The 17,918-nt window shown below is 41.3% G+C and overlaps 1 protein-coding gene across 2 annotated transcripts in view; it reads right to left on the bottom strand.

Annotated features, from left to right (window-relative positions):
* Nucleotides 1–4,276: 4,276 nt before the first annotated feature.
* The window catches only part of ctdp1 (CTD (carboxy-terminal domain, RNA polymerase II, polypeptide A) phosphatase, subunit 1), a 33,247-nt gene continuing 19,605 nt past the window's right edge, over nt 4,277–17,918 (bottom strand). The window contains exon 13 of one of the 2 annotated variants that reach the window (XM_029166406.3): nt 4,277–4,729. In XM_029166406.3, coding sequence (XP_029022239.1) covers nt 4,555–4,729 — 175 coding nt within the window. In that variant the 3' untranslated portion in view covers nt 4,277–4,554. The remainder of the gene's footprint in view (nt 4,730–17,918) is intronic. The other variant, XM_029166408.3, reaches the window with a different exon arrangement.

Here is a 17,918-nt window from a genome sequence, read left to right as displayed (position 1 = left end):
CCGCTTATCTATCGAATCTATTTCTAGCCCCGTGTTCTATTTTGCCTTTAATGTCACGCTGCTTGTCGGCAGAAGCATGAATTGGGGTATGAAAGGACCAGATGATATCCCACAGTCACACCCATGTGGACACGACAGGAATATGAATGACCCAACAATATTGCTGATTCTCCCGATACAGGTGTTGGACGGAAAGGTCACCGGGAACCGGCTTATAAAAGCCTGAGAGTCAGTGGATCTGGTCCCAATGGGGACTTGAGTAACAGTGGGTGAGGTACGTTTCCAAGGAAATGAAGTGAACAGCTTCCCTTTGTGACTTGGAGGAACGGTTGCAGGAGCGATTTCTCTGGAAACGCATCTGATGGTTTCTTTTGTTTGCTTTTTGTGCTCGCTCTGAAAGGCTGATACGAAGCATGTAAAAGCTGCTGGCATTGTGTTTTTGTCTCGCCTCCTACATCCTGCTCCTCAAATCTGTTTATTTGCTTATTAGACATCATGTTTCGCCCCAATCTGTTGCGTAAGGTGCCATCGTTTGACAATTCGCAATCTCGAGACAAATGGAAAACAGCTTTGCTTTCGCAATTTGCAGAGCAGTTTTTCACCTGCTTTGCAAATGCCGTGTAGTCTGTGCAGTGGCTTCCTGCTCGTCTGTCTGGAGAATCTCCGAACAAAACAACCCATTTGCAATTAAAATATCTGAAAGAATCTGATCGTCTGTTTCAGGACCGCAGACATGCCGGCGAGGTTATTTTTGCAAATATCAAGCATTTCTTTCTTTGTAAAGCTCTGGTGGTGTTTTGAAAATCCCTGTTACATAAACAGTGCATAATGGCACATGGAGCCATAAAGAAAAGTGCCAGCACAGTCTTTCAGCTGCAAAAAGGCTTTGATGTTTAAAAAAAAAAAAGGAGAATCAACCGCAGCACATGGCAATGGACGAAAATACCCAGGGTGATAGTGAGTGCTGTATTTCTGGAGGAACGGAAATTAGCAGAGGTGTGGGATTTTGATTAATATTCCCAGTCACTGATGACTCAGAGATCTACAGTAGTGGCTGATGAAGCTATGAAGCAGGACTCGCATAGATGGAGTCAGATTCATAGGACAAGTTACAGTCTTTGAGTGTCTTCTAATTTTATGACATAATATTCCCCAAGTGAAAGGATGAAAATGAAAAAGATTAAAAATGCTCAAAGTCATGAGATCAGCTTATTAGCTGCCAATGCTACCTATTGTAGTGCATAGTGATTGTTTCCCTGCCTCCAGCTTCATATTAAGTGCACAGATGATGGAACGTTATCAGTCGTCTTGTCTGACCTGTCTGGCTGCACAGTAACACTGACCCAGTAACTACGCCTTAGTTTCCCTGGATCAAATGTGATGAAGGCCCATTTATCTTGTTTAGTTAGTCTGGGGATCACTTTTGTTTTTGTGCAGTAGAGCCATCGTGTGACAAAATAATACTCTACATACTGTACTACTTCAGATTAAACTGACCACTGTCCAGTGAGTCCGTCATGCAGCTTTCCACAACTGGAATTTCCTGATGTGTTGCTAATTTGAAAAAAAAGATGGATGATGGTGTAATGCGGGCAATGTTTCCCTTATTTATTTTCATAATAAGTCATGATTATTTAATAGACTGAGGCAATAACTGTGCGAGCTGCCTCCTGTAATGACTGGCTGGAATCACAGTACTCAGTCCTTTTCATTGACTTATTCATGGGGACGTTTGCTGATCTACAGCCGCTGCTGCACGTCTGCTCTGTGGGGGAATCACAGGCGTGAAAGGTCCGGGCAGGCTTTGATCTGATTCCTGACCTCGTTTTGTCTTCGGAGACGACCGACCAGGCGGAAACGTACCATTAATATGCATCAGATCTCAGAAAAGCCACCTGCACATGCAAGCGACTGCTCGGTTTAATTTTATTACAAAACTGAATATCTGAATAACACTGTTTGTTTATGCTTAAGATGGGCATAAACCTCTAATAGTCTATTACATGTTTACAACAACTTATATGATCATTCATTCATTTGAATTCTCTCTTCTGGAAGTGGTAAACAAAGAACAGGACGTGCAGTTCTGCGTGGCTGACACCTCTGTGAAGGTGGGATCCAGAGGAAGGTCGGGTAAATGGCAACAGAGCCTGAGGGTTCCGTTCTGTTTCCTGTGTCAGGCTCAGACAGCATTCGTCAGCGCCGGCGCTCCCCGCTCCTCGGCCCGACACGGCTCCCGGAGCCGTCGACCCCGGGCGGAGATCCAACCCGTGGTCCCTCTGTGCTTTTCCATCATTTTATACCGCTTGTTACCAACATATGTTTTTATCTGATCATCTAAAAAGCTGTTACTATGGTAACAAATTGCCTATTTACTGTCCCCTGTGCTCTTTTTGTTTTTCCTGCCATATCAACATGCTATCAAGCCCATAAAATAGTTTTTCTGGATTGAAACTTGCCTGACTCAACACCTGCATGCATCATAAAACCATTTTATATGTATTTAGTGAATAATTAAACCTCAACCAAACACGACAAACACTCACTCCAGACTGTTCCTGCTGTCTGCTTCACTTGCTGCTCGGGGGGAAAAAGCGCTCTGGGTACAATAAAGGAGCCGTCAGTCGCACTTTTAATAGGTTTTACGAAGGTGATTTATCCTGATGCCTCCTCTGTAATCACACCTGCAGACCCATTACAGAGACTGAACGACATGGTTTGTATAGACCTGTTTCACTGATGTCTTCTTTTCATGACAAAGCCCTGCAAATGTCACTATACCTCCAGCAATTGACACCAGCCTGATGATTCTGTCCTGATTTTAAACACAGAATGACATTTTATTGATTTGCTATAAAAAGGGCAGCTAAGAAGGAAATACTGTGCTTCTACTTCACTTCTTTCTTTTCCATCGTGAGCCTAATATTGCCCTCTGATGATTTATGCTGTTTTACACTGAGGCAGCATCTGTGTGAGCAAACAGGTGAGAAACAGGTTCACGTTTGCTGCACGTGCCTCCACCCAAGTGGCGAAATGGAAGGAGGCCTAATGGTTCCCACGTTGTTTTCATGACACACAAGCCATTAACTGAACAGTACGTCCTGATGGGAGTCTAACGGCGCTGTTCACGTTATCATTTTAATGTTGGAGTTCCAACGAAGAGACGAGGCCGCTACAGACTAATGGATTTTATCTGGAGTAGAAATTAGAGTTCATGCATCCTGTCCAGGATGCAACAAAGAGCAAAAATTCACTTCCAATACATGGAAAGATCTTTATTTATTGAAAGCATTTCTTTTCCGAGGATCAGGTAGGAAATTGACTTTACAAATACTTTACTGTACATGCCAACAAAAAACCACGGACATGGAGCAAAATGGGATGACGGCTGTAAGAAACGAGTGGTGATTGTTGGGTGCTTGGAAAAAATCAACTGGTAAAACATCTATAGGAGAGAAATCCAAACAAATGTCTTTATAGTTATAGTTTACATGATAGTTCTGTGTAACTGGAAACGGAAAATGAGAGGAAAAATGTAAATAACGCCAAATTAACCACAAACTGTGATGGTGGTGACTGGTGATGAGATGGAAGCCGCTGTTCTTAAACGCCTGGAAAACCTGTGATGTCTGATGTGAGTAAAGTGCAGTTTAAAGAATTCATTAACCCAGAGCAACAAAAACAGTATCTTCTCACTCAACTTTAGTGGTGCTGAATGCAGCGATGTAGTGCAATTTAGTGAAATTGACTTTGACCCAAATGTTGCATTTAACAGCGACAGCATCCGTTCGCCTTAGAAGACTGTGTTACTGTACTCGGATGGAGGCAGAAGACTCATAGATGCATATTTCAAAAAGCGGAGCAGAACAAAAGGCTGGTGAGAAATTTTTTTTTTTGTTATTTGGATTTAACTTTTATAGCAACAGGACTTCACAAGGTAAAAGGTCCAGTGTACGTGAGCAGAGGCCCCGGTCACAGTGTTTGTCCTGTACAGTCCAGTACGACAGCACTGGGCTGAAGAGGGACCAGTAGACCGACGCCGAACGGTGTCGCTGGATTGACTTCAGAGTGAGAATGCACCATTTGACTGGTTGTCAAGAGAGAAGTTCACCGTGAGGTTCCTATCAAATATACAAACACATTCAATATACAACGTCCAAATCTGCTGGTTGCGTTTTTGACACTAAAAACTGTAGTTTTTAGTGGAGGCAAAAAAAAAACAACAACCTGTAAGTAAAAGTCGTTTCAAACTCTTTGGCATGTGCGACCAGCGATATTCACGATTTCATCATTATTTATTGTTTGCTCATCAATATAAAAAAGTGAAATATAAAAAAGTAAAACAAGTATCAAATGTTCTGTCTCCTACTGTTTATCTTACAATAAAATGTTAACATCAAAGGAATTTATTCCAAAAAAGGCTCCCAAAAAAATCTAAGCCTTTATTTACAGGACATTCATTGGAAAACCGCACACATTCATGGCTCACACCAAACCCAGAGAAGAAGAATAGCAGGTTTCAGGTACCACTTGTCGGGATGGCGGGGGTTTGAGTCACATAAAGTCATTGAGCTCCGCCTCCAAGGCGGCGGCCATCTCGTCGGCCTCCGAGCTGCTGCCTTCCTCTTCCTCGTTGGACTCTTTGGAGGACGAGTCGGCCTCCTCCTTGTTTTCCGCGTCGCTGGCGCCTTCCTCCTCTATGCTGTCATCGTGTTTACGCTTCTGTCCTCTAGACAAACAAGAAAGAGCAAAATGGTAATTGAACTGAGATTGTCCACTGATTGTCCACATTTCTTCTGTGTTATGAAAGGTGTTCTGAGCTTCGGATTTCAGATTAGCTTTTTTTCTTTAAATTATAAAACTTGATGATCCTAAGTGGCTAGAAAGAATCCTTGGATGGGGCCGTGAACATGCCACCAGCTTCTTTACGACACCATCTGCAGAGTGGCTTATTACTACGATGCTAATGAGGTGTACTGAGGTTCTGTATGTATGTCACTGCGGTCGTCTGAGGGGGCCCCAGTCATTAGACCACATCGCTGTTGGACATCTAAGCTAACCTTGCTCACAGCAGGGGGGGGCTGCGGCTTTGCGTTCGTTAAAGGTCAGATGTCAGCCAGTATCAGCTGAGGGGCTCAGTTACCCCGGACCCCTACAGCCAGCGTGGTGTGTGAAGCGCTGGCTTCATAGTAGACGCTGTAGGTCCATAAGATGGAGGCGCATTGGAGGTAATGTGAGGTTATGCTATGACGGAAAAAGAAGCAAGGAGCAAATTGGTGGGGTGACAATGTGGGGAAATAGAGCCAGTTTGACAAGGTACAGCTATGAAAACTCTGGCTACTGAGCACGAGTCACACGAGAACTGTGGTGTAGTGGTTTCTGGTCAAAGCTCTCAGGGAGGACCAATAATTCAACTGAGCTGAGTCCTAAAAGCAGATCCAAACCCAGCTGGAGAGAGATGAATCTTGAGCTTCAGACACAAATGCTGTAAATGAACCATAAGACTTGAAGAAGGCTTTGCTCATTGAAAGATTCCCTACTATTTTTCTTTCATACGTTTGACACGGTGTCAGTGATAATAGGATCCTATCAAACCCTTCATTTGAATTTGCTCATTACCGGGTGTCTGCTAAAGCTGAAGCTCACAGGAGGTTTTTTATAGTGTGTTTGGGAGGAAACGATGGCTATGCAATATGTTGTAGTGAGAGAATCCAGTACAGTGAACTGTCCTGCAGTTTTAAAATGCTGACATATAATGAGTTGAGGCATGACCCGGCTGTTGTCAGGGGTTATTAGGATCTCCATTATCAAAATTGGAACCAGCCCAAATGATCTATTTGAGAAAAGTCACATTTTAAGACGACTTTGCTGTAAATTAAACATATGCAGGGAACTGTACTGTGGTGATAATGTGACTGTGATTACAGACGCTGGTGTTGATGTCACAAATTTTAGTTATTATTTGTATGTGCAGTGGGAGTGTGATTGCATTCGGGGTGTCAGGAGGATATGTTATACAGTGGTGGTGAACAGACAGCTTGCAGTGAGTCCCCGCTTTAACACATCATTACAGATAAACGAGGTAAACTGCATCTGCCATAAGCAGAGAGAGTTTTTTTTGATACTTTGAGTCCATACAGCGCTAATGACGCCCAGGGGAGCACTTAGAAGGGCCACGCCGGGGAGAAACTTTACAGAAAGGGCAAGGCCACGGTTTAATCTCGCCACGCAGAATAACTATCTCGAGCTGATAAAAGAGTAAGGAGAACACTGCTCAAAGCGCCCCTAACCGGGACTGGAGAGGAAGAAGGGGACACGAATAAGAAGAGGGGGATGCCTGGCAAAAGCTGGGGCTTCAAAGGCATCCGACAACTCTTTTTACAGCAATGAGGAGAAGTTGTGAGAGAGAGAGAAGTCAAATACAGCCAATGAGGAGTGAAAGAGGAGGAATCAGAGCACACAAGACAGATGAGGAGGCTAATGAGCTAAGTCAACTCTCGAATATTTCTATAAATTTATGGGGCGAAGCTTAGCACACAAAGGTCTCATTCCCAAGAAAGACCTGAATATCTGACCAAGTCTAAGATCAATAGCAGTTTTCACATATAGATCAATAAATGACAGCATCTACAGTAGTAGCCAGATGCACATGGGTCAATATAATGAACCCGAGTTATTGCTTTGAAGACAATCCGACTAAAAGGGAGAGTATTCAGCCTTTTTTTCCCGTAAACCCATCGTTTACAGCGGATGTGTCAGATGCAGATGGCGACAGTAGATGAAAAGTCTCCACCTTCACGCGGCCGCTGAGCAGCGACGCGAGAGCATTGTTTTTGTCCCAACGCGGGCTTTATCTCCAGCCGCTCCTCATTATATTATCGTACTATGAAAACTGACAAACGGAGAGCAGCAGCGCTGATGTGGGCGTGGGGGACGGCTTTACGGGGGACGCGTCGGTTTCGCTCAGCGAGGCTTCAAAAACGAGCCGCCTTTCAAAGCCGTCGGAGGAAAATGAGCAGTGCACGCGAATGACAGTCGGAAAACACTAAATAGCACAATAACTCGAGGCTGCACATTAAATTATACATATATTTATACCAGCTAAGACTTTAGTCAGGTACTAATAGCAGGGATTTAAAGGGTTTAGATTGTGAACTTTAAAAGCAGCTGTGTACACGCTTTAAGAAAAGAAATACAGTATTACAGTATTTACAGTATTTCGTGAAAGGGTGGTGGATTTGTTGTTGCCTAAACTGGAGTCGCTGCTGGTTTTCTTATACTAAAATAGCTTAATTACATATTGTAGTGCTGATTTAGGCAGATGTGGGTGCCGGGGATGGGCGGGAATGAAACGAATCATCGTTGGGATGAATGAAGTGCAGTGAGAATAAACGAAGGGAAGAAAGACTTGATGAAAGACTAATACTTTTGTTTCCATGCAACTGCTTAAACACTGGACTTTGCATACAACTTTACTGAGCAAGGCTTTTTTATGTTTTATAACTTGTAACGATTCTAACAGCTGGAATCATGCTTCAAACACAAGCTACAGTCCCTTTTAAGGGTGCTGTTTTCTCACCGAAAGTGTGATTTACTAGGTTGTGATGCGGCTGCCCTGCACTTTTGATTGAATGCCATCACTCACAAACTTGGTTGTGCATTTAGTGCAGCCCCAACAGAGTCTTATGCTTTCTTTTTATTACCAAGCAGCTAGTTTCACATACTGTAAAAGGGAAGGTGCTTCCCAAAATTTCATTCAGTCATAAAGATGGAAAAATAATAATCTTACTGAGAGAAAGGTTCCAGACCAACAAGTGGGAAAATAGGTGTAAGGCCATGTTTCAACTGTGCTATTCACAGTGTCAGTTACTTCTCCCCAGTCACTCGTGTCTGTACCAAGCCATCCCCAGCTGTGGATCAGCCACAAGCCGCAAGATCAGGTTAAAGCCCTCAGGTGTTGTTTCATTTAACTTACTTCTTTTATCTGTCTGGTCCCTGGCAGCTCCCAGCTTGACAAGAAGCTCTTTTCACACGAGTTCAAGACAGATTCGGAGCCAGACTGCTGGAGCCCGGCTCAAAGAGTCCAGGGGAAAAAATGATTCGCCTTCCGATTTTTTACAAGGTGGGACAGTCATTTAAAAACTAGCCCTCAAAAAACAAAAAAGGTTATATAAAAGTCCTTGGGAAAGAAAAGCCAACTGGGTGTTTCTCCTTGAGTTAAGCCCAGTATGCACACACATGTTGCCCCTGCTGCCTATATCTTTAATATCTCACAAATAAAGTCTGCTCAGGCAAGCTGACAATCTCATACACGTGTGTCCTACTCTGAGACATGACAGTCAAAACGGAGTGGGAATGCCTCTATCTCCAGCTCAGACGGCTCTGAAAGGTCTGAACGAGTGCCCTTTGGCAATGGAGAGCGGCGGTGTGACTGTGACGCGAAATAGTCAATGCATATCAGCAAAAGCAGCACTTCACCTGCTTTATGTGCTCCCTCAACGCCGAGCAACTGAGGGTACAGGCCGATCATTTAGAAGTGTGCTAGATGTCCAGTCACCATGACAATGAAGTGTGATGTCTCAGATTCATTTTCATCTTTTCAAGAAATATGCATTGCTGGATTTGAAGACACACGACAAACCTTAAGTGTAGTTTTTGAAAGAAAGGCTCCAGAAAAGCTTAAGACTCTCGCAGCACCCACTAAAACCGAAATTTATGGAGAGGTGCAAACTTACAGGATGATAAAAAGAAAAATATGAAAATTGAAGTATTAATAATTCTGTCTTGGGCAGACTTAATGCTAAGACACCTGCAAAGGCACAGCCTCAGACAGATGCTGTTTGATCCAGCATGAAATACTGTTTTACATCTTTCACCTAACAGCCTAAATGAGAAACGCATTGAAAGAAAGGTTTGGAAAAAAAATAATACTACATATTTACACTTAAAATGTAAAATAACAATTTTAACACAACAATTTTCCAATAAAGAAGAGCCCTAAGTTCCTAAATAGCGTGATCCTCCCACCTTCACTGAGCCCATGTCCTCATCAGTCTATGCAGTGGGTGTAGAGCACTGAGCAGTGTCTGAGCTGAAAGCATTTCCTCCCTAGAAGACTAATTGCCCCGGTGTAACAGGGTGCTTTCTAATGAGGTGCTGCTCTCCCTACTCTTGTTGGCAGCTGTCTAGCGCCATTGTCTTATCTATATTGAGCTCTACAGAGGCCAACCAATGTGTGTCAATAGTGTTATAAGAACAAGGAAAAAGTATCAAATTCTATGATCCTCTAACACGGATTATATGTGAGGGAAGCCTCGTTTTAATTTTGCATGGAGCCCACCCCCCATTAAGTATAGCGAACTTAGCTTCATACTTTTTGATTGATTGGTGACTCAGCTCAAAAATTACCATTAGTTATAAATAAGGATTATTACTTCTCAGCCACTAATGGCATTTTATGGTAAATCTTTGTGCAAACTGTCTCATTGAATCTATTGTCCTGAAATAACAGCAACAAACGAGCAACTATTTGTGTTCACATAGTTAAATGTGTGTATGTATCATTAACCCTTGTCCCTAGACATTACACACTCAATCGTGGAAATGAATAAACGTGAACAATGCAGTCAATTATATATATGTTAGATTTCCCCATTCTCAAAGAATCTAAAACATAAACTCAGTATTTATAACCCTCCTGTGATTAGTCTGTCAGCCTTCTGCAGTGACTGTAGGTAAACAGAAGGTGCACCGTGCACAACAATACCAAAACATTGGAGAACAGTATGTTGGAAAAGACTCTACATCAACAAAGTCATGATAAATAATCATCAGGGAGCCCTTACCAATCAGCCAGACGCCTTTTGGATGAGAGGATAAACTGAAGCAAATGGTCCCAAACAGCAACCACTCAGGGTCCAGCTGTGTTTGTGCTCAAGCACAGTGACACGGGACTGCGTCTTCACTTCAATGTACAGATGGTGGTTAAAGTCGTTCAGAGGACTGTGCCAAACTTGATTTGAAGGAGGTTGAATGAAAGTACATACAGCTCAGAAACTGTAACACCATAACAAAGCATGAGCTGCACGTGTGTAAGGATTTTTATTGCTATTAGAAGGCCAGTCTTTTCCCAAGATGCATCTCTTCTCTTTCAAAATGAGATGAATCTGAACAACAAGCATACACAGACAAACTGCCTACTGTAAGCAGCAAGCCAGGAGGGAAAAAACTTGGTCAGATTACTTGCAATTTAGGTTTTTCCTACTTATGCATGTCTTCTCTCTCCTTTCATATATCTGAAAAGCCTGAGTAAGCATTCCTCTATTCCTTACAGCCTGCTGCCTCTCTTACATAGCTGTGTTTGTCAGGGAAGGGGAGCAGAGGGATCATGGTGCTGTTTTTTCTTCCTGCCCCAGTGGGAAAAGCATATTGAGGGATTCAGTGTGCTCACAAAAGTTGAGCGTGCAGACGTGTCAGTGCCATTCAAATCCATGTTACTGTACATTTATTATGCTACTTTCCTACAGGTAGCATCTTATAAATCACCTTTGACATTACAGAAGGTATTACTACTACTTAGGAAACACTGGGATTCAAAACAAGCATGTCCTGTTCCATACTAAGGAGCAGTGACCACACAATATATCTGAGGAATAACAAATGGAAGCTATGCTACACCTAGTTAGAAAAACACAGTACAGAGCTGTACCTAGCTGGGAGCATGACAAGCTATAAGTCTAAAATCAAGAGTTCATAGCCTTATGACATTCTGACTCGTGTGTGACTCGATTCATGCAACAGAACACCTGGAAATGGATGGTCGTTTGTATATTATGACTAATATCATTGTGAAAACATAATGGAAAACCATAAAACAGTAAGTAAGAAGCAGGAAGAACAGTATAATGCGTAAGTAAGTCACAATTTAGTTCTCAATTTAAAATAGAAAAAAATGACTGCCCTGGAAAACAGAGTAACTGACAGCTGACTGCAATTCCACAGAAAACACTGATCATAATAATATGTCAATAAACGTCACCTTTCCAGCAGTAGCCCGATTTAAACACAACATCCCTGAAATAGGCTGCGCTTGCTATGGTTTCAATACTCGCCAAAACATCATCACAAATCTCGGGCTCTGAATGTGTCGCGCCCAAACACAGACCCCTGCCGACGTAACCAGCTGCATTCAGATAAAAATCAGGCGACGAGGAAAGACTGTTTTATGTGATGAGCTAAATTCAATTAGGCTGTTTGTTTCCCTCACCCCGAATGTCAGACACCTGCATGAATTGCAGCTGTAATGGTAGACATTTAATTAATCTGCAGTGAGCATCAACGTGCCCTGCAGCGGAGGATGGATATAAAAGCTTTGTCTTCAGAGAGAGAACGGCGGCTTTAGTAACAATAAAGCTATATCTTATCTGTGCGTGGAAGACAACTGCTTGGCTAAATGCAAACAGAATAACTCAAGCACATGCTGGAGAGATAAAGCGCCATTACAGGAGTCCCCGGGGAATCCGTCATTGCTTAAAAACAATTACCCAGAACAGGGCCCTGGGGCACATATGCTCTAATTGGAAAGCTCATGGAGTCTAACTTACAATATAAGTAGGGGATAACAGCCTTATTTTACCCTCTTTCCACTTCAATTACCTTGTCCAATAGTAAATGAGGAATGAGTAACTCCAAACACTAGAAACATTACAGTAAGTTTCCCATTACGTCTATGTTAATAGCTATTTCTTTGAATTCTATTCACTTTCTGTGCTGCACCCCCAAACGGTAAGGGGCTCGATTCCTACATTTATGCAATTATTTGAAAAGCACTTAATGCTGTATTGGCAATAATTTCTCCCAGATACACCTGAACTAAGCCTGAAATGAATGTGATGATGTAATGAAAAAAACGTCTCATAAGGAAGCAGTGTTTTTAGCTCCGATGTTGACAGGAGGCAAATATCTGCATGTACTATCAATGTACAACGAGCCAGAAAATATTAACTCAGATGATAGAGTGCTGCTAACACCCTTACCTTAGGTCGGTTTCATACAAAACAAACAAAAAAAAGTAAAAGTAAAAGAATGATTCTATGTGTAAATCCGCCCAACCATAGGTCTGAACTAACCAACCGGATTTGTGCCATTCTTCCTAGGGAACAATGTCTTGCTGCAGAACCATCTCACCAACATTCCACTGCTAGCTCCATGCTTGACAGCAGATACTGCATGTCATTCACCATGTGCAAGTGTGTTTGGTTTAGACCACATGTGATGGAACCTCTGTCTTTGGAGCAATGCAACTTCTGACTCATCAGTTTGAGGAATGTTCCTTTCAAAACTCTGACACTCACCTAGGTGTGTTGTGACAATGCAGGTGGGTTTCACCATCATTCTATTGTTAGCTGTGGTTTTTGCCAACAAACAAACCCAAGATTAAAAAGGACATCACAAATCATTTGAGGTATCATACTGTAGATTTGTCTAACATAAATACCCACAAATAACCCAAGTAAGACCGGAATAATGAATACTAGTAATAATTATCTCACAGACTCTGCAAAGAACTCATTTCACACTGAATGATTAAAAGCAGAAAAATGAGGACAAACATTTTATGAGAACATGCAGTCCGTAGACAAGGATTTCTGTTAATACCCACTAAAATGGCACAGTGCCAGAGTATATACCCAGCTCGACAACAAACTGTAGCCTGGAGAAAAAAAAGATAACAAGGTCCCGGGTAAAAGAAAAGAGCAAAGCAAAAGAGAAAGCTAGAGGAAGAAAGCCAGCGTCCCATTCATAGTGTCCCAAGATGGGCTATATTTTTCATTTTTCCCTTTCATCTTGGACAAAGCACACACTGAACAAAAGGTGGCAAATGCTGATGAGACCAGTGATGCCATGCTGTTTCTGCCCTGGATGATGAGATGCAGTGGGGATTTAAATAATCAAGGTTTCAGTAGTAGAACAGAACTAACACACGGGCAAAAAAAAAAAGAAGATGGATCTTATTTTCCCGCTAGCACACAAGATTTAATGGAAATACACTCAAATACAGCTGAAATTATGTTTTGAAATACTTGTTAGGCCTGATCGAAATATTTCCATAAATTCCATGAATGTTAGCAGCAATCCCACCGTGTGTGCCTGGCAGTCATCCCTCTCAAAATCAATCAACAAACCGAATTTGAAATCAAATTCTTATCTCACTTTTTAGATGGTAGGACACATCCAAGTCATGTGGAATTGGACTAGCTGAGACATGAGGGAGTAGCTGCATTGCAATTTGAGGAGGTGATGAATGTCAAGTATGGTAATTTACTGTACTGTAGCTGCACAAACTGTTTATTGAGATAACTTGACACCTGTGAATTTCCACAGTGTAAAAGCATCTTTTATTTAATTAGGATAATTTGACTTGTGACGGGTGGTCAGGGTTCAGTGCAAACAAATAAGACATCACTGACTGACAGTCAGCAAAGATTAGTAAGCATCAAGAAGGCATCGAAATACTGGCAAAGATATGGGCTGTACCAATACATCGTATTGAGACAATGGTGCAATAGCGCAGTGTTACATGCGCCTGGCTCTAAAGGCTCACCAGGAGAGAGGGGTATAGTCTTAAAAACCTGAAATTCTGCTGCTGTCTTCTGAATAACGTGGCCATTTGTTACAGTGAGTGGGGCCACATGTCAGCTTGTCAGAAGGGTGGATACAGAGGCCTTAGGCTTCTTTGTTGAGAAACAAAGACATCAAATGAATGCAGTTGTTGGTCATGAGCAGAGTCAAAAACCAGTTATATCCTCTTCTCTCACAGTATGTCAGAAGGAGTAGTGATTATAGCGGAAAATTACTTTCAAGCTACTCATTGTCCTTTTCTCTACAGTCCTGACAAACTGTCCAGAGTTACAAGCAATGCTAATGAATCTTAGGTTCCAGGATCAACAAGCTGTACATGCTGCTTGTGGTGCTCATATATAGTCTTCAGCAACAAGCTGTTCGTTTGCCAGCATAAAAAAACAGGACAAATGAATCACAAATAGAAAATTTCAACATGGGTGTCATTCATCAAGGTATGCTTTATTATGCAACGTGTAATCCTCTCATATCATTGTGCACTATAGAAAAAGGAGTTGCAATAAAATATGAGCTTCTCTTATACAAGAGAGGAATAAAAGCATGTTGCTGCTGATTTAACCCAACATAAAAAGCTGAAATCTCTTATTTTGCCAAATGATGAATGGGGACATCCTAAAGATAAATATGAGCAACTGAATCATCGTAAAAACAAATTTCGTGTCACTGTATTCTAAGTGTTAAACAAAAAGGGGTGGAGAAGAGATAACTGGAAAACAAGCAGGGCCGGAGGATCACGTATGGAAATCCACGCTTTAAGAGGACCTATTACCTTTGTGCAAAAGGAAGTAACATTGTGAATAAGGTCAGCAGTGGCATGTCAATTGCAGCTCAGGCTTTAAGCATTTAGCCACAGTGGACTCAAAATTTAAGCCAGAACACACGGTTGCACTTAAATGAATCATCTAAATCGAACTTAACTCAGTTAGCTCGCTTGAGTGAGTTATGATGGGCCTACCTCAGTAAATTGCAACCTTTTGTTTGGGGTTTATTTTTGAGTGCACAAACGCCTCCAAGTCATTCATATTGAATGAATAGTGCCTTTCAGCACAGCGTTTGTGTTTTGTTTGTGTTTGAGCTAAACAGCAAATCACAGAGTGACAGTAATTAAATGAGCCCTAGTCTACAGCGGGTCTGAGGCATTTTTGCTGCTCCATGTTTTAATCAACCGGCTCTCAGATGAAGAATCATTGCTCTCTCACTGACTTACAATTTACAGTGTGTGTATATGTATTTATGTATACCCCCCCCCCCCCCCACACACACACACACACAACTTTAACTCTAAAATAAAATCCACAACATCTCTGCTGTACTGGATGCATTTGATTGACCGGTGTAGCTAATAAAATGGGTGTAAAGCATATACATTCAAACACTCCAATTAAGTCCCAACTGCAACCTTGGGATTTCATACAATGCGACTTTCACACTTTGGTGTGTGACAACCTGAGTGGAAAACTTTACAATCCACTTGCCTCTTCCATCACCTCTATTCTGGCAATGTTATAATAACATGCTCACTCAAGCTGACAAGTTTCACACTCTCATTTTCACTTGGAAATAAGCACACTCCAGAGATGCACCATGCAGGAAACATGGTGCGATGGGGCATGTGAATGAATGCACCTCACCTAGAGAAACAGGAAATTTGAGGAGGAGGGGAACTGAAAACAGCTGACATGTTGGAAAAGAAAACTGGTCTAATTGCTGTGAAAGTCAGACATGTAATGCAACACATCCACTAAAGAAGAAGAATAGCTAATTATGAGGGATGGAAAGAGTAATTCATGATTAAAGGCCGTACACACTGATAGAATGTATTAACAGACACGTCACAGGAGAGCATGGCCTAAAGTCAACACAAACCTGTGTGCAACGTAACTAAATGACTAAAAAGGTATATATCATCCATCAATAGGTTATGGAGTTTGTTGTCCGTCTTGTTAATGGAAGTAAAGCGGTTGTACAGACTAAAAAAGCTGACTAATTAATTTTTTCCACTCACTGATCCGTGACTAGAAATCTGCATTGAAGTTTGGTTTCAGCTCCAGAATAGGCCTGCAGTAAAGTAGTGATTTCATATAACCTCACTAAATGAGTGAGTATGGTGTAAATAAATGCAGATTTTTATCATAGGACAGAGACAAATTGGAACAAGCAACTACAGCTAAAACAAATAGATCATTTAAAGTAAATAAAATGCCGCACATGACACAAAGAATGGTCTGTGGTCCAGTTTAGCTAAGACATAAGTAAGTAAGAAGACACATTCAAAGAAATCTTTAAAAATTAAACTTTCTCATTTAACTCTACCTTATTTGTGATACTGTGTCCCCTTTTTTAAGGCGCATTTGCTTTTTCACACTGGCCTTAAAGGTTCCAATAGGACAACTACTTGACATTTATGGAGCACGTTTAACATGACATGACTATTTTGTTGTCCATCATTTTGACAGACAGGCTCAATCCGTGCTTCAGTTAAATATAAAGCAGTAAAACTTACTAATAAAGCAGATTCTTTGCAGTCACTCTGTGACATCTGGTTTAACGTCATACAAAGTCCCACACGGGTCTTATTTTTAAGCATCATAATGTGACAGACAGTTTTACAGCCACTGTTAAGTTAATAGTGATGATAAATCCCTCACAGTAGGTATGTCGGTACTCGGCAATATGAGAATGGAGATACATTAGTGACCCGCTAGGATGTTTATCGCTGCAGACCATATGTTGCCCTGTGTTAAAAACATTCTGAACCATGACGTCTGTGATTACTTAACATTTGCCTCCAGCTGAACGGAGTCAAGGATTTTCTCGGGCCCTATACCTACTGTACCTTGCTACAATCCAAACCTTGATGCGCTGAAGCTGCATTGAATGATCCTTTTTCTTTTGTTTCCCTGACACTAGCCAGAACTCTGCCGACGGCATTTCACTATGTTGAATCAGCAGCTTACACTGCTGTGACTGACGGTTCAGCTCATCAAACCCCCAAATAGGGAGGGGAAGTGGCTATTAACAACAACTAATCTGTAAATAATGTGTATTAGACCAGAGAAACAAAAATATTGCAGTCTCTGAGAAAAACAACACTATTCCAAGGTGACGGGCAGAAGTTCAGCCAAGCTTTGTTTAAATGCCCTGCACAGCTGTTGGAGGATCTTCTGCAGAAGGACATCCATTATTTATATTTTCTATCTTGGTTTATTCATTTATTTTATGAAGCTCAGGCAAAGACCTATGCATATCAGTAAACCATTTAAGTATTTTTTAACTAAGGCCACTCTGGGCCTGACAAGTGCAGTGGGAACTTCCACCTTTTATATCCACATTAAATCTGTCAGCTCATCATAAACTATTCCCATCATCATGACTAACACCTAATAAGCAGCATATGGGCTGTAATAGAAACATTTCTGAAAGTTGGAGACATCTGTGAATTGCCTTAAGGTAGGTTAATAAAGCTTGGGGAAGCTCTGGGCTTATTTTGATTGAACAAGGTCTGAACTTTTGCTCAGCAGTTAATGAAAGGAGACAGTAATGGAAAGGTTTAGGCCCCAACATAATAGCGGTGATTCTAATCCTGAATCATATTTAATTCCCAAATTCACTTGCTGTTTGTATTTGTCATTTGTCTGGGAACTTTGTTGGGCACAACAAACTAAGCTAATGCACCATGTAAAACACATCTACTCTGTTCAGGAAACATTTGCTTCTTTTAGTATTTGTTAAGTTAAATTCATTCCTGTCAAATATGTGAAGGACAGGTGCTACAAAACAGATTAACAGACAAATAAAATATATTGAAAGAAAAAAGTCCTTAAAAATTTACAATAAAAAAAACTTTTAAGTTGGCAAAAAACAAAAAACAAAAAAAAGCTTATATAAACTGGATTCTGTCCAATGAGCCCTAGTGAACAATTACATTTTGTTAGATTTTAAAGCAAGTAATCCAACTGAAAACATGTGAGATTTATTTGTTGCTGCCCGAGGATTTCAGAGGAGCTAACAATCGACAATGACTATAACTTATTCGTTTCACAACGTGAATGAAAATAAATTACCCCCAAAATATTGTTGAATTTATTTAAAATTTTCTTCAAACTGTGGTTTGTGAAAGTATTCCAAACTTGGTACGGCCGTTCTCTAGGGGAGGGGGAAAGGAAATGAAATGATAAACAATAAGTAATGATTGTGGATACGCATTCTAATCGCTGGCTTTACGCTCGAGACTGAACTGATTCCGGGAAAACAGTCAGAACTACCAAGAGAAATAA

The sequence above is a fragment of the Betta splendens genome, chromosome 11, assembly GCF_900634795.4.
Source record: "Betta splendens chromosome 11, fBetSpl5.4, whole genome shotgun sequence".
Taxonomy (NCBI): Eukaryota; Metazoa; Chordata; class Actinopteri; order Anabantiformes; family Osphronemidae; genus Betta; species Betta splendens.
The sequence above is the reverse complement of the archived record's forward strand: the minus strand, read 5'-3'. Positions and strand labels throughout refer to the sequence as shown.